The 19,463-nt window shown below is 43.8% G+C and overlaps 1 protein-coding gene across 5 annotated transcripts in view; it reads left to right on the plus strand.

Annotated features, from left to right (window-relative positions):
- LOC143284661 (uncharacterized) overlaps positions 1 to 18,231 on the plus strand; it is a 48,126-nt gene extending 29,895 nt beyond the window's left edge. For all 5 annotated transcript variants that reach the window (XM_076591573.1, XM_076591571.1, XM_076591572.1 and 2 more), the window contains 10 exons: positions 699 to 917; positions 1,857 to 2,063; positions 2,806 to 2,973; positions 5,386 to 5,583; positions 6,123 to 6,269; positions 6,922 to 7,059; positions 7,933 to 8,227; positions 9,013 to 9,284; positions 10,406 to 11,659; positions 12,058 to 18,231. In XM_076591573.1, coding sequence (XP_076447688.1) covers positions 699 to 917; positions 1,857 to 2,063; positions 2,806 to 2,973; positions 5,386 to 5,583; positions 6,123 to 6,269; positions 6,922 to 7,059; positions 7,933 to 8,227; positions 9,013 to 9,284; positions 10,406 to 11,659; positions 12,058 to 12,360 — 3,201 coding nt within the window. In that variant the 3' untranslated portion in view covers positions 12,361 to 18,231. The remainder of the gene's footprint in view (positions 1 to 698; positions 918 to 1,856; positions 2,064 to 2,805; positions 2,974 to 5,385; positions 5,584 to 6,122; positions 6,270 to 6,921; positions 7,060 to 7,932; positions 8,228 to 9,012; positions 9,285 to 10,405; positions 11,660 to 12,057) is intronic.
- The last annotated feature ends 1,232 nt before the right edge of the window (positions 18,232 to 19,463 follow it).

Raw genomic sequence — 19,463 nt, forward strand, 5'->3', positions numbered from 1 at the left:
AACAGCAGATGATTTAAGGGCATTCTGGCGATATCAACCAGTTAGTTCAAAGACACAGTGAATTAGAATTCACTGCCCCAATGAAGGTGAAGGCTATGAGACCCTTTTTAACAGCAGAATGTTTAAAAGCAAAACGCTTTCAAGTGACATTAGCAAAGACCGCTAACCCCCTCCCCCCCCCCCTTTTTTTTTTTTAAACAGCAGAGGGTTTAAAGCGAAACACATTCTAGTGATATAAGCGAGCTGGTTTTCAAGACACAGTGATTATGAAGTCACTACCTATGATGGCTGTAAAAGGGCTACGGGATCTTCAACCGGATGAAACGATAAACCGAGGTCCCCTGTGCTGCATGCACTTAGCGCACGTTAAAGAACCCACGGTAACAAAAGGGTTGTCCCTGGCAAAATCATGTAGAAAATTCCACTTCGACGTGAAAACGAATGAAATTGCAGGCAGAAAAAAAGGGAAATAAAAGGGGTGGCGCTCTCAGTGTAGCGACGCGCTCTCCCCTGGGGAGAGTAGCCCGAATTTCACACAGAGAAAATCTGTAGTTACAAAAAAAGTGATACAATACAGTACAATACAATACAATGCAATACACAATACAATACAATGCAATAGACAATACAGTACAATACAATGCAATACAGTATCTTTCTTAAATAAAAAAAAAGTCCCAACAAACTCTTTCTGGCAGGGTCTGTTCGAGGTGTGTGTACCCCAGGATGAAGTGGTGGGGGTGGTGGGGAGTCTGTCCAGCGATTCCACCCTGGCTGTGGCCAGCTTCAGCTCCCCCCAGCGCATCCCCACCATCTCCTATGCCGCCTCCTCCCCCGACCTGGACGACACAGTGAACTATCCCTACTTTCTGCGCACCGTGCCCAGCGATGAGGAGCAGGCCACTGCAATGACGGAGGTGAGACGGGTTGTTTTTTTTTTGTTTTTTTTGGATGGGTGTACAGTTTTTTTAAAAATTATTTTTTAAAATAGTCTTTCGTGTGTGTGTGTGTGTGTGTGTGTGTGTGTTTTCTCGCGTGCATACATATCAATCTGATTCGTGTGTGTGTGTGTGTGTGTGTGTGTGTGTGTGTGTGTGTGTGCGCGCGCGCGCGTGTTCTTGCGTGCATACATATCAATCTGATTTAAATGTGAAACACAAATAACATTGGTGCCATACTTCTCATTGTATGAAGGGGAGGTGATATGTGTTTATTGATTTGTTTAAACATTTCCTCTCCTTCTTTTCAAGGCCTGACCAACGCGTTTACTATATGCGAAGACCAGGCATCTGGTCCTTTTAAAATCTTAAAAAAGAGATTTATACAGAAGATGAGCTGTAGCGTATATGGATAATTCCGCACGCTGTGACACCCCCTAGGACGGGCGCAACAGACGAGTGGTTAAAGCGTTGGACATTTCAATCTCAAGGTCCCGGATTCGAATCTTGGTCACGGCGCCTGGTGGTAAAAGGTAGTAGAGATTTTCCCGATCTCCCAGGTCAACAGATGTACAGACCTGCTATTGCCTTCGTGTGTATACACATGCGGAAGATCAGATACGCGCGTTAAAGATCCCATAATCCATTGACGGCAATCGGTGGATTACGGAAACTTGAACATACCCGGCACGAACCTCCCCCCCCTCCCCGAAAACGGAGTATGACTGCCTTTAATGCATGGGGTAAAAACAGTCTTACGCGTAAAACGCCCATTCGTGTATACGGGTGACCGTGGAAGTCGCAGTAGAGGAAGAAGAAGAGGTAGAGGAAGAAGAGAAGAAGAAGAAGAAGAAGAAGAAGAAGACATTCTCGAAAGAGAAACTGATGCTTTCTCTGTATTTTCCCTCTATCTCGCAGCTGATCAAAGCAATGGGGTGGGAGTACGTTGGGCTCCTCTACGTGGCCAATAACTACGGCACGAAGGGAGCGCTGGCCTTTAAACGGGTGGCCAACCAACACGGGGTGTGTGTAGCCACCCCGGTAGCGATCTCTGTCAACCCGACTAACGTGGACGAGAAACACCTGTACGATGCCTTCGTCTCCCTGATGCAGCAGAGCGTCAAGGTGAATTGTTGTTTGTGTGTGGGTGGGTGGGAGGTGGGGTGGTGTGTGTGTGTGTGTGTGTGTGTGTGTGTGTGTGTGCGCGCGCGTGCGTGCGTGCTTGCGTGTGTGTGTGTGTGTGTGTGTGTGTGTGTGTGTGTGTGTGTGTTGTATTAGCGTGTATTTGTCTGTCTATGTTATGAATTAAACTTTCTAAAGTGTTTTAAAAAAGACAAACAAAACAACAACAACAACAACAAAAAGTGTCTGTAGAAAAATCCACTTCGATAGGAAAAACAAATAAAACTGCACGCAGGAAAAAAAAAAAAGGGTGGCGTTGTAGTGTAGCGACGCGCTCTCCCTGGGAAGAGCAGTCCGAATTTCTCACAGAGAAATCTGTTGTGATAAAAATAAATACAAAATGCAAAATACAACAAATACAAAATAAAACATTATAAATTTCAATCACACTATTCAAGCTACCCAGCCAACCAAGGTTCCTTCTTTTTCTCCAGTGGCCCATGCTATGTATGTAGCAGGTGGTAGCCACCACTACACTGACAGTATAAATCTCAGTCACGCTATCCACGCTGACCAACCAACCAACCAACCAAAGGATCATCCATTTCTCTGGAGGCCCATAATGTGTGGCAGGTGGTGGTGTCTGACAGTATAAATTCCAGTCACTCTATCCACCCTACCCAACCAAACCAAAGCACCCTCCTTTTCTCTAGAGGCCCATGGATGATGCTATGTATGTGCTCAGGTGGTGGTGTTCTTCGGCATCGACACCCGCATGGCGGACTTCCTGAGGCTGATCGAGTCCCGCAACGAGCAGGGGAGGCTGGTGTTCATTGCCAGTGAGGAGTGGGGCACCAAGAACGACGTGTTGGCTGCTGGTCAGAAAGCTGCCAGGGGCTCCATCACCTTCAAGGTAATGTTTCTTTTGTTTCTTTTTTTTTTGGGAGGGGGGTGTTGAAGGGGGTCTAGGAGGAGGGGGGGGGGGGCTGGGGGCTGGGTAGGGGGTTTTAGGGGGGTAGGGAGGGGGAGTCGGTGGTGGGTGGTTGGACAAATACAGTCCATGTACTTTCACAGCTTTAGATATGCGTCAGAAACGACACTGAAATGCTCGATTTTTTTTAATGGCACACACACACACACACACATATGTGTGTGTGTGTATATATATATATATATATATATATATATATATATATATATATATATATATATATATATAATATAATATAATATAACACGTGTGTGTGTGTGTGTGTGTGTGTGTGTGTGTGTGTGTGTTTTACATCAGAACTATTGTAATCGTATTGCGCTCAGAGCACAATCATTTGATTGGGCACGATATAGATAAACTTATTATTATTATTATTATTATTATTATTATTATTAAAATGTATCCAAACGATAAGGTAGATTATCAAAAGACCCGTTAATCTTTTTTTTCTTTTCTTTATAATTTTTTTTTTACCGTTTCTTATGTTGCAATATTCTGTAAGCCTTGAGTTTTGTCCCTTGACTGGGTTTTACCTTCAAGGAAACTTCAAGTCGTCTATTGTTTTGCTTGTTATTATGATTATGATTGTGATTATCATGATTATGATTATGATGATGATGATCATCATCATCATCTTCATAATCACTATTATCATTATCATTGTATCCTATTTTATAGTATTGTATCATATTGTACTGTATTCTATCGGACTCTATTGTGTTGCTTGGCATTGCATGGCATTGTATCGTACTGTACTGCATTGCTTTGTATTGCATTGTATTGTATTGTATTGTATTGTATTACTATTTGTCACAACACACGTCTGACGGTAGTGGGACAGGGCCCGGTTTAAGGCTATGGGACCTTTAACCCTTTCACTGCCAAACTCGCATTTATGCGGCAGCTAGGTAGAGGACCAATGTCACTGAATGGTGACCAGATCACGGGTCTGTTATCAATGAACCTACTGCTCTTAATGTTCGGTGGTAGTATAAGTCATATTTTCTACCCATCACAGGGGGAATCATCCCCAGTTGTACTTTGACACCATATTTACTGTGTTTATAGCACAAGGGAATTTTGCACTCTGAATTGACTGGCGGTGAAAGGGTTAAACCCCCTTCATCACCAGTCGGTTTAGAGTGAAACACCCTCGGGCGCCAGAAGCACACAAAAGATGGCGTCTAAGAATAGCTGGGGATTCCCCTGATACGTGTACGAAATATGGCTTGACCTATCCCCGAAAATAAAAAAGTTTTGCGGAAAACAGACCCTGTATTTCAGTGATATCGGCGCAAGACCTGGCTGGAACTGAAATGCGTCATTTGGTGGTCTACCTCGTTGGCGCTGAAATGCGACATTGGTGGTCTTCCTGATTGGCGCTGAAATGCGACATTGGCCGTCTTAGGACAACAATGGGGTAGAGTTTAACGACTTCTTGGCAGGTGCTGATATGCGACTTTGGTGGTCTACTTTACTGGTGCTAAAATGCGACATTTGTGGTGTACCTGCTGGTGCTAAAATGCGACATTTGTGGTATACCTTGCTGGAACTGAAATGCGACATTGACGCTCGACCTGATTTGTGCTGATATGCGACATTGGTGATCTACTTTTCTGGTGCTGAAATGCGACATTGGTACTCTACCTTACTGGTGCTAAAATACGACATTGGTGTTCTACCTGGCTGGTGCTGAAATGCGACATTAGTGCTCTACCGGCTGGTGCTGAAATGCGACATTAGTGCTCTACCGGCTGGTGCTGAAATGCGACATTGGTGTTCTACCTTACTGGTGCTGAAATGCGACATTGGTGCTCTGCCTTACTGGTGCTGAAATGCGACATTAGTGTTCTACCTTACTGGTGCTGAAATGCGACATTGGTGCTCTACTTTTCTGGTGCTGAAATGCGACATTGGTACTCTACCTTACTGGTGCTAAAATACGACATTGGTGTTCTACCTGGCTGGTGCTGAAATGCGACATTGGTGCTCTGCCTTACTGGTGCTGAAATGCGACATTGGTGCTCTACCTTACTGGTGCTGAAATGCGACATTGGTGCTCGACCTGGCTGGTGCTGAAATGCGACATTGGCGCTCGACCTGATTGGTGCTGAAATACGACATTGGCGCCCTGGCCTGGCTGGTACTGAAATGCGACATTGGCGGTGTTAGGACAACAATGGGGAAGAGTTTAACGGCATCTTGAGCAGTCTCCCTTAGTTAAGGCCAGTTTGTTAAGCACTGTGGTCTTGGTTCGAAGAAAGAGATAGCCCTGAGTGTTTTAAAGGTTTTAACCGATATATCTTTTTTTCTTTCTTTCTCATCCTTTCCCAGGTGGACAATACCTACATCGAGCCAGCTATTGAGGACACGCTGAGGACGCGACTGCTGGAGAAGACTCCTCGTGAGGACGACGTCAACCCTTGGTTCTCCGAGTTCTGGCAGCACGTCTTCGACTGCAACATCCCCGGCGGCTTCAACAACATCTTCACCAGAAACTGCGACAGCAACACGCGACTCTCCACTCAGCAGGTAAAGAGGGAGTAGGGTGGTGGAGGAAGGGGATGGGTTGGGGCGGGGTATGGTGAGTATGGGAGTTTTTGTTGTTGTTGTTGTTGGTGGTGGTGGTGAAAGAGTGGGAGATGGTGTGTGTGTGTGCACTCGCGCGTTTGCTTGCTTGTGTGTGTTTGCATTGTCATGAACCCACTTGACTGTATGAGCGCACACCTATTTCCGCATTTCTAATATCGATCTATCTATCTGTGTGTGTATATTTATCTCTCTCTCTTTGTATAATAATGTATATAAAAATTAAAAACAATATATATACATATATATAAATATAAATCATATTTAAACACTTTAGATAGATGTGTAATGTGTGTATGCGTGTGTGTGTGTGTGTGTGTGTGTGTGTGTGTGTGTGTGTGTGTGTGTGTGTGTGTGCGCGCGCGCGCGCGCGTGTGTGTGCTTGTTTGTCTGTCTGTCTGTGTGTCTGTGTCAGTGTTATACGTGTTTTATATGTGTGTCAGATGTACATCCATGTACTTGATGTGTGGCACGTGGTGCAGGTGCTCACGATGCTGTCGGACCAGCGCGTGAAGCACGTAATGAACGCTGTGGGCGCCATGGCCTCAGGCCTGGCCCAGGCGGGCTCCCAGTTCTGTGAGGACACCTTCCCCTGCCCCTTCCTCCGCTCCGACAAGTACGCCAAGGAGGTCGGTAACCAGTCTTCTTCCATCTTTATTCTCGTTATGATGTTGCTGTACAAGGGAAGGGTTAGTGTCGTTGTTGGGAGAGGTTGGTCACTTGTCTTCTTTCCATTATCACATTGTTGTAGAAGTTAAGGTTCGTGTCATTGTTAAAAAAAGGTCTGTCCCCTTCTTCAGTCGTTGTGTTGTGGATGCGACTGAAAGGCGCTGAATATCAGGACTGCTAACACACCCAGTATGAATTCACCCCGAAGACAAAAGAGTATGATACATAATATTCTCGAATGACTATGAGAGTAGCAACCCACGAATGGGCTAGTAAACAAAAACAAAGCAGCAGTAGCAGCTGCAGCAGCAGTAGTAGTAGTAGATATAGCAGTAGCAATAGCAGTAGTAGTAGTAGTAGTAGTAGTAGATGTAGCAGTAGCAGCAGCCATAACAGTAGCAGCAGTAGAAATAAATCAATAAAGAAAGAAAGAAACAAGAAGAAGAAGAAGAAGGAGCAGTAAAAAAAAAAGAAAAAAAAAAAAAAGCAACAACAAAACAGCAGCAGTAGCAGACAAATGCATCCCACATAAAACCAAGCGGTCACCACTGATTCGCATCGCTAATAACCCCTTCCACCTCCTCCCTCCCACCCCCACCCCTCCACCAACAGGTGCTCGATACCATCAAGTCACAGACCGTGTCGGTGGGGTCGAACAAGGAACAGCTTTTCGATCAGAACGGGAACGGCAACATTGGCTTCAGTATCTTCAACATCCAGAGACGGGGCGATGGGTACGAGTACGTTCCGGTAGGTGATCACTCTTTTAAGGGGGTGTGTGTGTGTGTGTGTGTGTGTGTGTGTGTGTGTGTGTGTGTGTGAAACGGTTGAAGAATCAAATACAATGCAATGCCAATTCGTAATCACCCGGTTATTGAGCCCAAATTAGTTTCCAAAGGATAATTAAGTATACAGTTCTCGGCATGACCGTTTTCTTTCATGAAGATAACCATTACTTTCATATATACAACTTTTCATTGTATGAAGTCTACAAGTTCTCCTGTTCTAACTGTCACACTATCAACGTTTTCTTTAAGAGGACCACAAATTGTCCCATCCTTTCTGTCACATGAATAACGTCTTATTTGTCAAAGACCTACAAAACACTCCTATCATTACTTACTGTCAGGCAAATAACGTTTTATTTATGAAGTCCACACATTCTCTCATCTTCACTGTCACATAAACAACAGTTTTATTTCATGTAGACCACAACATTATTCTATCATTTAAGTTAAAAGGTATCATAGTCTTTTACGGCCATCGGGGCTTTGAACTGATACCCACTGTGTTTAGCGTTCAGCATAAGGCGGGACTTAATCCTCTCCTTCCATTGTTCAAACCTCCCCCAACAACCCACTACACCCAGGTGGAGTGAGGGCAATATGAGTACAGCGCCCTTTCCAAGGCCGGACACAACACCGTACCAAAACGGGGCCTCGAACTCCAGGTCACCGGTGGACACTGTCTCAAAAAATCCAACGCCTAACCCATCCTGCCACGGCGATCTCCTTATCCCCCATGTCTTTATCGTAACAGTAACACCGTTTTATTTCTGAGGACCACACGTTTTCCTGTCAGTAGAAGCGTCTCACTTAAACCAGAAAGTTCTTTCCTCTCCAGGTGGGTACCTACTCCAAAAAGAACGGTCTGCACATCACACAAGACAATTTCCGATTCTACACTGACACCGGACTACCCCAGGAACAGCTGGAAGCTGCCTGCTCGGGCGATTTGTGCAGCGCCCCGGAGTGCGTTAAGACGCCGGAAGTGCTTCCGACTCCAGCACCGGAAGTGACAACAGACAAGGACTTCCGGGTGGCCGACATGGCGATTCTGATCGTGACTGTCGCCCTGTTCCTGCTCCTGATCTGCTGCCTGTGTTTGGGCTTCAAGTACTTCCGGCAGAAAGTTCGAAGTGAGTCTTGATGAGTTTGCTGGTTTGTTTGTTTGTTATTTTGATTTCTTTACTTCCTTGGGTGGATTATTTGTGTATTGATTCGTTCATTCTTAAACTGGCGATTGTACCTTTAGTTTGATTAAATGATCAAATTCTGCGCATTGCTTTTAGCGTGTAACTAAAATGGAGGATGCTATCTAAATTACTTGGATTTTTTTGGCGATGGGGAAAAAGCGAAGGGTAGGGGAATGGAAAGATACAACGTGGATATACAACTGTGTGTGATAAGACGACTGCTACTACTGCTGCTACTGCTGTTGCTACAACTACCATTACTGCTGCTGCTGTTACTGCTGTTGCTGCTCGCGGTACTACTACAACTACTACAACCGTTAACAAAACAGTCCTACTATTATTGCAACAACAACAACAGTAACGACGACGACGACGACAACAACAACAACAACTACTACTATTACTACTACTATTGCTGCTGCTGCTGCTACTTATACTACTGCTGCTCCAATTTACTGCTACTAACGGTACCAGTACTACTGCTACTAGCACTGGTGCTGCTATCGCTGCTGCAAGTGCTACCACCACCAACACTACTACCACTGTAACTGTTGCAGCTGCCACTACTGACTTTTGATGCCGCCCCCTCAGCTATTACCACCTGGTAACCGCGATTACACCGTCTTGGCGTGTGTGTGTGTGTGTGTGTGTGTGTGCGCGCGTGTGTGTGTGCGTGCGTGCATGTGTGCGTGCGCGCGCGCGCGCGTGTATTTTTCTTTCCTGACCAGCCCTGACCAAAGACCTGCAGGAGACGAAGAACGAGCCGATGTACGTGGACGTGGGCCACTCGCCCAGACACACCCCCTACAGCAACATGGGCCCCGGGCAGCGGGGCGTCCTGACCCTGCCGCTGACCCACTCCTCCTCCTCCCCCTCCTCCTCCATGCCCCCCGCCCGCATCCAGTTCGTGAACGCGGGACTGAGCACCGCCTCCAACAGCCCCGGCAACACGCTGGACGGACGGACCAACCCCGCCTTCATCCCCGACTCTGCTGCCAGGGTGAATAATAATACTAATACTGATAATTTATAATTATAATAATTATAATGATGATGATAATAATAATAACGATAATAATAGTGATAATAATGATGATGATAATGATGATAATAATAACAATGATAATAGTAAAAACAATAATGATAGTAACAATAATGATACTGGTAATAGTGATAAAAAAACCCAACAAAACAGACAACAACAATAATAATAATCATCATCATCATATAATGATAATGATAATAATATTAATAATATTAATGATGATGATGATGATGATGATAATAATACTACTAATAATACTAATAACAGTAATAATAATAAAAAAATAGTATTTATATACCGCTAAATCTGAAAAAAACCCACCCAAACCAAACCCACTGAAATCAACGGGTTTTCCATTCAAATTAAGATGTGTTGACAAGGCCAGACATACTGTAGAAGTTAGTTCCCTTTGTTTGCAGTTGGTGCACATTTATGGGAACATGGAATCCGCTTTAATGAAATGAAGTTGATGCCTTAGCAGTTCTCGGGCGCAGGATTGAACAAGTTAACTGAAGTAATCTGATGTGTGCAGATGTATTCGTGTTATCGGTCATGTCATAGAGTCAAGCAGATGGATATAATGGTGTACAAAGACATTGATTGTTTCATTGAAAATCAGTCACAATAATAAACTATTTTTGATTGTGAAGATCTGTCATGGAGTTAAACAGATTGATACGAGTACATATATATAAACGAATATTCTTTCAGATTGTGACAATTAGTCGTGGAGTTAAAAACAGGTATATGCGTCTATTGTTCAACAGGTGAATTCGGGCACACGTATGACTTCAAATTTTGACCGTGGAGATCAGTCTTTGAGTAAGATGTAAACAAGGTATCTTAACTTGAAATGTAAAGTGACATGATTGGTTTTCATATTATCTTTGTGTGCTACACCGGGAAAGATCAGCCCAGATCGTGTGTGGAAAAAATTGCTGAGAAGAAGGAGATGGAAAAGAAGAAGAAGAAGGAGAAGTAGTAGTCGTAGTAGTAGTAGTAGTAGTAGAAGAAGAAAGAGGAAGAAGACGAAAACCCCACAACTAATCAAGCTTTGCATTGCCTCTGTTGTACAGAAGACCCCTACCGCATCAGAGACCAGCCTCACCCCCACTCACCGCCACCGTGGCTCTCCTCCTCCTCCCCCCCTGCCCAACCGTTCCCCCGCCCCTCCCCCGTTCCACCACATCATGTCAACGGCGCCCGACGACAAGGGCAACTGGACGGACCCTGCCTCCTCCCACCACAGCTACTACATGACCCACTCAATGTCCTCCCACAGAGAGCTCCCGCCTCCCCCCACGTCCACTGGAGGTGGGGTCCAGTCCTCCACGCGGTCCCTCAGGAGCTTTCAGTCCTGCCCCGATGGGTCGCAGCAGGAGCGCATGGAAAACATCCCCATGCAGGACCTGAGTCCAGGCAGCTACCCTTTCCAGCAGCAGGGGGACCCTCGCTACCTGCACTCCACAGAGACCGACCAGTCCATGGTTGGAAGCCACCCGAGTCAAGGGGACGACATTCAGTATTTCCGAATGACCCCCTCCGGGGAGCTGGAGGAGCAGGACGAAGAGAACACGGAGGTGCTGAGGACCTACTCCCTGTCACCCCCTGAGGAGGACCGTTCCACACTGGACACGTACTCCCTGTCTCCTCAGACGTCCCGCGCTGCCCCTCAATACCAAGCCAGCCCCTCCAGGCAAAGCCCGGGCACCCCTCAGTACCAAGCCAGCCCCTCCAGGCAAAGCCCGGGCACTCCCCAGCGGGAGCGTTCAGAGAGCCTGTCCCCGACCCAGTACACAGGGGATGTGCCGTCACAGGACAGATCCCTCACTCCCAACAACAACTTTCCCGGCTTTATCCAGCCGCTGAGAATCACCCCAGACATGCGAGACATGATCCTGCGTCAGATTCTTCTGGAAAGTATGAGCCCCGCGCAGCACGAGATGGGTTACCGCCCAGGCAGCGCTGAGGCGTATCCTTCAAGCTTTGCCTCGTCCGCTAACTCGGCAGCGAGTCCTGGTCCGCGTCAGCCAAACAACGTGGACTACCGACCCCAGAGAAGTCACCCCGCTAGCGCACACTACCCTTCATCGGATGGCCCTGCGTCTGTGGCAGCCAGCCCCGGGCATTCCTATCCGCGGACCGGCAGCGGGCAGCAGATGAACCTGACGCCAGCGTCCTCACCAGAAGGACAGTCGGCGCAGACGTTGCACACCGGGGTTTACGCTCCCGTCGTTCAGCTGCCCCAGTTCTCAGGAGACTCCCAGCTCTCTCGGGTACCTGACCTGCCGCAGACTGATCTGTCCTCTCCATATGCCCAGCTTGCTCAGGTAAATCCTCGGGGTTTCTCTCTGTACTGTTTTGTTTCAGGGCTACTGTTGTCGTCGGTCTAATGCCAAACATCAGTTTTCCTTGCATAGATGCTTTTCTTTTCTTCTTTCATACCAAATTAAGACAAGGCAAAATACATTTTATCATCATTTATAGAAAACGGTAGCAAATGTATGATTGTGATTGAAACAAATGCACATACCTTCAAGCAAATTTCAACTTTGCACAAAAACAGCATTGCCAGGTGTAGGGAAACAAACACAAATACAAAAGCAATGGGTTTTTTTCTGCTTTAAAACACTCACTTTCAGTTGAGCATATTTGTTTTTGATTTGCGCCCCCCAAAAGCCAATGGAACTATTAAATGTTACATCAAGACCCTTTTCATGTTTTGCAGGGGCAAGCCAGTGCGCCACACACACCACCGGTGTCCGTGCGTGGAGTAGAGGGCAGCAGGTCTGCAGTGGCTGCTTCAGATTCTTCCAGTGCCAACACTGGTCCGATCACTCTTCAACAGATCTCTCCACAACTACCACAGCAGCAAATGCAACCACAACCACAACCACAGCAATATCCACATCCACAGCCACAAGAAGGGCTGCCACAGTACCAAGGGCAGCAGGAGCAGCCTTCAGCTCAACAGCTGGGTGAAGAGAACAAACTGGTGACACTGTATGGCATGAACATTTCAAACGTGTAAGGCTGTACTGTGTGCACGTGCAGGTGTCTGTTGAAGAACATGTACAGCATGGCACGATACGTCAGAACGTTCCTGGGTGGACGCTCTCGCTTTGCATTGCTGCTTGGGGTTCTGAGCTGTCGCCGCTTGATGAGATTTTTGTCCACGTGGACAGAAAGAGCAGGTGGAGGGAATCAAACGTGGAAGGTTTGATCATTATTCCCTGAAGGCTCACAGTGGTATCGGGAAAAGACAGTGTGATGTTCAGGATATGAACATGGATTGGCTTCAGAATGTGAGGGGATATGGCATTATGCAAAGATACTCATTTGAAACGTCAGTGAAAGTGATTGGTCTTCAGAATGTGTGGGGGGTCTGGAATTACGCAGGGATATCTAACTTAATTGTTAACAATTGTAAGACGGATTGTTGCACTCATGCCAAGATCACCAGACGATTTAAACAGTGGCCATGACCGATTGAGGAGTTTGGACCTGTTTGGAACCCATTTTCATTGTGGACTGTTTTTACCCACATTTGTTGAAATTTTGTTTTTATTGCCATTGAAAAAAGATCGTGAGAGATGGCGGCAGTTCTGATTTACTGAAGAAAGGTTTTAATGAAGAACTGAGTTAGCCATAATTGCAGAACAGTCTGAGTTGACGACTCAGAATTTCATACAGGAACATGATTAAAGTCACAATATGTAGCATTTATTTTTTTAAATTTTTATTGTAGCGTTCAAGTGGCCTTTTTAGTTACTTCATTTTTCTTTGTCTTTTATATTTTGGTAGCTGTGTACATCGTCGTGTGGACCTTTAAATTTTTGCTTACTTGGTTCTTTGTGGGAATAATCATGGCACTGAAAAAAGAATAGCCTGGTTGCAGTCAGACACTCATTCCAGTGTGACTTTAGAACATTGGAAGAACAACGATGAATAATAATAATAATAATGATAATAATAATAATAATAATAAAAACTTGTGGTTTCGTTGCTGGGACGTGCAATTTATATCAACTATGACGACTGACTTCGTTACATACCTTCAATGACTGCAGCAGTAAAATGCATGTAAACAGATGGAAATATAACTAATATCTCTTTCCAGGTTCCGTGACGTCCCACAAACGCATAAGTCTGGAAACATCACGGGATCATTTCATTTGCATTGTGTTCAGACTTGCCAAGATGCGCTCCACCAGCTGGTTTTGGGAGTAAAAGGACAGACAAAACATTGCCATGGACAAAGATGGGGGAAGTTGGAGGAAGGACTAGAAATGAGAATTCCTTTTGAAGTGTACAAAAAGTAAGTGGACACACTAAGTTTTTTTTTGTACATTTTAACCTGACACCTCCGCTTCAACATTTTGATCCATGCAAAAGTGACAGTAGTTTTTCATGTCATCTGCAGATGACACTAGACTCCTGGAGCCAGCTGCATTGCTCGGACGGAAGAGCCTAGTATGGTCGCAACCCGCTACTAACTGTGTGTAGTATGGAACTGATCAATGGCGTAGTTCGGTCAACGTAGACATTCAGTCACGTGTAACTGTCAAAAAGTTAGAACCAAGCAATGCAACCGGCACCTGCACTTCGAGCCGTACAAATGTTTGGCCACATTAGAGATGTAGAAATTATGTATGGCGTGTACGTGGGTGCATTTGAGTTTTCCTGACAAACTAGTTATGTTCCAGTCTGCTGAAATCAATCCCATGACACTGACAGCACAAAAAAGACATGATTTACCTTGCACTGTTTTTAACTCTTTGTCTTAAAAGCAAGCAAACAAACAAACAAAAAACAACAACAAAAAAGCACCAGCCTCTTAGCTTGGTCGTTATTCCATAGTGTTTGCCTGCTTATTCCTGAATATGGGCCACGTAGCTTCAGGTGTTTGAGTCAAAGCTCATGTTTCATTGGTTGTGTTCATTGATGCATAATACGGGAGTTACGTGTTGGGGAAGGGAGATGTCAAGTTATCCCAACCGATTCATCAAGTTGTTGCAGATATGGGGGCGTATGAACGGATGCAGTGAACTATCGTGGGTTTGAAAGGCCTGACAATGTAAGGTATCATCGTGAATATGGGTCAAGGAATTCCCTTTTCAAAGAAACGTTTACTTGCAAAAGACATTGTTAAGAGAGAGAGAGAGGGAGACAGAGAGAGAGAGAGAGAGAGAGAGATATGTCAACAACCCTTATTATAGGAAGTAGTATACATCTTTTGTGACAGGGTCAGATTTTCAGCATTTTGTTTTCATAATTTAAGCATAACTTAGTTTATACGTGTCACTTTTGTAGACAGTTCCCTGGGGTCACGCACACACATACAGGTGCAAAAGATCGTGAACATGACGCCTTTGTCACACCAGAGGCAATACAACCTTACAATACTCCCTTTACATGCCTTATTTGTATGCGCATTTTGTCTCCACAGCTTCACCACCGGCATTATCATCGCATCACCATCGACTGTTGGCTATAGTTGCGTTTCTTTTCTTTTGAAAAAAAAAGTACGAACCCTTCAATTTAAAAACAAAATCAATATTCGAAAAATATCTTTTTAAGGGAACATAGCGAATCTTCCTGATCTGGATCTGTTGGTTGAACCCCCTCTCCCCCTCATCCCCTCAAAAAAAAAAAACAACAACAAAAACCCACCACCACCACCACCACCACCACAAACAACAACAACAAAAACCCACCACCACCACCACCACCACCACAAACAACAACAACAACAAAACAACAAAAACAACAAAAAACACAAAAATATTTTTAAAAAACCCAAAAAACAAACCACCATCCAGAACCCCACACAGGCCTGGTGAGGCTTTTTCATTTCCTTTTTAAAAATTTATTTATTTATTTTTTGCTTTCCGACACGTTTTAATTTTGAAAGTTCATTTTTGATAATTCGCAAACAGAAAAGTTTTTGCTGGTCGTTCTTTGAGTGTGTTCATCCGCTCATTTTTCAAATACTCTTTTTTTCTTCTTCTTCTTCTTCTTTTTTTTTTTTTTTTTTTTTTTTTTTTGCAAATGTCTTTGTTCTCTTGCTGCGTGGCCCAGTTGGAGCTGTAGCAGTTTCGTTTCGGTCATTTTGCGCACCATTTTGGTAATGTTTTTTGTTTCTTCTTCATATTTTTGTGTAGCTGTTGTTGTGTTCAGAAGTGGCCGTGTTGTTATAATGCATGTCCAAGTTCTTTGTCACGTCATTTGAAAGACGAACAAGATTATGTAAAAAAAAAAAAAGAAAAGAAAAAAAAGAAGTTATGTTGGAATGCAATGCCGATTTTTGTACAGTCCTGCATTATCAACTATATGCATGGAATGTTATATATATATATATATATATATATATTTATATTGTATTTATATTGCTATTTGTGAATACATATCATCGTATGTTTCATATGCATTTGTCACTAAAAATACTCCAGAAAATACTACTTGGTTTCACGGAAATACTTGTTCTGGGAAATACACGCCATGCTACCGGACATTCCTTTTAGAAAAAAAAACATTTTGCACGTTATGCAGTCGTCATCCTGAGGTTAAAAAAAAATCCGTAAAATACCGGCTTTCCAAGTTCTGAATTACTGTCTATGCAGAAAACTGTTCAGTGCAGTTAGTTCCAGTCATAAGATATCACTTGAAATACATCCCGAAATGACAAAAGTGGCCAAGATAGAATGGAAGATATCATCATTCTCGACTGACTGTACTGGTTGGAAATCCTGGCTTATCTCGTTGACATGACAGATGAGGAGACGGATTTCCAAACATACACAAGAGCAGATGGCTTTATGTAGGACTGCCAGTCAAACATACACGAGAGCAGATGGCTTTATGTAGGACTGCCAGTCAAACATACACAAGAGCAGATGGCTTTATGTAGGACTGCCAGTCATGAGAACGAACCTCTAAAGTTTTTACGCCGAAGTCTTGATGTCTGATATATATTTTTTCACGCTTATTTGTGCCACTCATTTCATAATGGGACAACTCACAGTGAAAGTAATTTTTTTTTGTCCTGTAATAATACAGTGGAAATAGTTGTGTTTTTTTTGTTTTGTTTTTTTAAAAGATTTTTTGCGAACAATTATTTTAAAACCAGGTTGCGAGTTAACGGGATATGCACGCAATGAGGAGGACGAGCAATCCCAGGAGATGATGTATGAGCACTGTGATATAAAGAACACCCCCAGGAGGTACCACAACACATCGAGGTGCAGAGATAACATTCCAAGGAAAAGTATCACAGTTCTGATGGAAAAATACATTCCTGTTAAATGCTGTGATTCTGAAAAAAAAAAAAAAAAATCCAGAAATATTGTGTGCTGGGGTTTCATTGCCAGCAAGCATGTGGCTATGCCGCTAGAAGATCACGGTTCCCCATTACCTGTTGTGCACTTGCCGTGTATTTGCCGAAATCGTAGCAAAAATGATCCGCACATTGAATGCAGTTCCAGTGTCAAGTAGGGGCAGATTCCAATCATTATATGTTTATCATGCTACGTTTTCCAACACAAACGCTGTAGCTATTCTTATAAATGCGATTGTCTGTGTTGAGTGGTGGCCCAGAGGTAACGCGTCCGCGAGCGAATTTGACCGCTCGGGATCGAATCTCAACACTACCTAGTATTTTCGTCCCCTCCACTGGATCTTGAGTGGTGGTCTGGACACTAGTCATTCGGATGGGACGATAAATCAAGGTCCCATGTGCAACATGCCCTTAGCTCACGTAAAATTACCCACTTTAACAAAGGGGTAGCTACTGGCAGAATGCTGCAGAAAGCGTCCACTGTGTGTATATTTGCGCGTGGTTGAAGTATGTTTGTATGAAACAGGAAACGAATGATTAGCGCCTAAAGGCAGCTGTCAATCGGTTTCACACAGGTAGGCAGCCTGTTGTGCAAATCATGGCCTCCGTGTTTGTAAAGCGCTTAGAGTGTGGTCTCTCACCGAAGATAGGCGCTATATAGATATCATCATCATCACCATAATGATACTACTACTACTACTACTACTACTAAAACCACAATGTTGTAACTACATCTGTTTCCAGTGGGGACAGTGCCTACCAAACACTGGGTTTGGAACTGCAATCCGTCGTCAGAATCTCATTGTGAATTTTACTCTAAATAACGCCGTTTTTTGTTTGTTTTTGTTTTGTGTGTTCTGGACCGATCTTTATGATAATTGTGATGATTTTAATTAAAGATGCTGGTGATGATATCAGTAATAATACTAATCAGCACCGTCATGATTATTGCTGTTATTAATAAGGAAGAGCTACCGGATTGTTTATGCTGCGATGGTTTTGTGAAAGGTGGTACATTACATTGAAGAAATGAGTTATGTGTTCAGTTTTTGTTGTACGTAAATATCAGAGGAGGGATCGTTTGAACTATCAGATGTTTGTGTGAAAAGCAGAACAGATATATGTTGTCAGTACCAGAGTTTATGAAACACAGAACAAAGACAGGTATACAGTATGGAGCTTATGTGAGAGGCAGAACAGAGGTCTGTTTACGGTATAAGAGAGGTTTTGTTTGAATGAGCAGAGAGATGCGTTATGAGTATCAGGTTTTTGTGTGCGAAAAGTAGGAATATTCTATCAGGATTTTGTTAGAAGCTGACCAGGTGAAAAGAACAGGATTGAAAGGAAAACGGTTTTAGCCTTTGTGTCTTGGCTTGAAAGCATGTATAAAGGATAGCTCTGTCAAGAATCTACCTGTACACACCTACATATTATAAGTGTTGTTGTTGATATTGTTGTGATATATGGACAATATTTTTTACGATAAATAGCCTGTTTATGAATGTAAGCATATATGTTGATAGCTACACATGTATATGTGTATAAATATATGTGTGTATGTATGTATGTATGTATGTATGTATGTATGTGTGTGTGTGTGTGTGTGTGTGTGTGTGTGTGTGTGTGTGTGAGAGAGAGAGAGAGAGAGAGAGAGAGAGAGAGAGAGAGAGCACATAACGTATATCACTTTTGTGGTCAGCTGCATCGAAAGCTATCTGCTTTTCTAAAAGAGCGCATGTTTAAGACAATGCAAAATGGTAAATACTTTCATTTTTTCCATTGAATAGATGATGCGTTGGTGACTTCAGGTCTTGCACCTTCTTCAGACAAACTACACATGTGAACATTATGCTTCAAACGAAGCATGGACATCATCGTGAGACTTTGCCTTTCTTTGGTCAAAGTTCTGTATTCTGTTAGTTGGGAAAGACTTCACACAAAGGAAGCATGTGTAGCAGCTCATTTGTAGCCGGCATGTTTTTTAAAAAATTTTCGTTTTTTTTCTCATTAAAAACAACAACAACCAAATCTAACCAGTTAAGATAACCCCCTGTGTCTATGTAGACTAATAATATATAAACCCCTTGACTGCCATAAACGTATTACGTACGTGCATAGCGACGTCACTGATGACGTCATCAGAAAAAGGCAAATAGCTCTGGAAGGCTGAAAATTCACACAGTTTGTTTAGAGTGGTATATCTCCAGACCGTTTTCTCAGTTTTAGGCTGGTTGTTTTGGGTAATGTTTTATGACCTGAAGCACCACTTTCTGCTGTTTTCCCCCTGGCTCTGAATGGGGTTTTAAATTTCAGCTAGTCAGAATTAAACCCCTCCTTCACCCCACCACCCCCACATTGGATTTTATCCCCCTTCCCAGGCTAGCTTCAAATGGCCCCCATGGACAAGCTAATCTAGAACGACACCTTTCATCTGATTCCACCACATCGTAATGTGGAGAAGTGTCAGAGTAAGGCAGCCCAGTCCTACCCCCTTACCTTATTTTCTCTACGCTGTAGCAGGGGAATAGCTTCAATGTATAGTTGATTAAAGTTGGACTCCCCTTGTTTCCATTAAGTTGTAATGGACAGGGGCAGGAGGTTCAGTCAAGGCTTACCCAGAACGACTGTCTGTCATTTCCTCAGGAATGCTTTGATAAAATCCGTGGACAGGGGGTTAATCTGCAACAAGGGGTCGAACTTGATTAGCCACAACTAATAATTTTTTGCGCCCTTCGTATATCGTAACTGAATGCTCGGCATCAAAAAGCAGGTGAAATCACCGTTTTGTTGAAAAACGT

This window comes from Babylonia areolata, chromosome 8 (genome assembly GCF_041734735.1).
Source record: "Babylonia areolata isolate BAREFJ2019XMU chromosome 8, ASM4173473v1, whole genome shotgun sequence".
NCBI classification, from domain to species: Eukaryota; Metazoa; Mollusca; class Gastropoda; order Neogastropoda; family Buccinidae; genus Babylonia; species Babylonia areolata.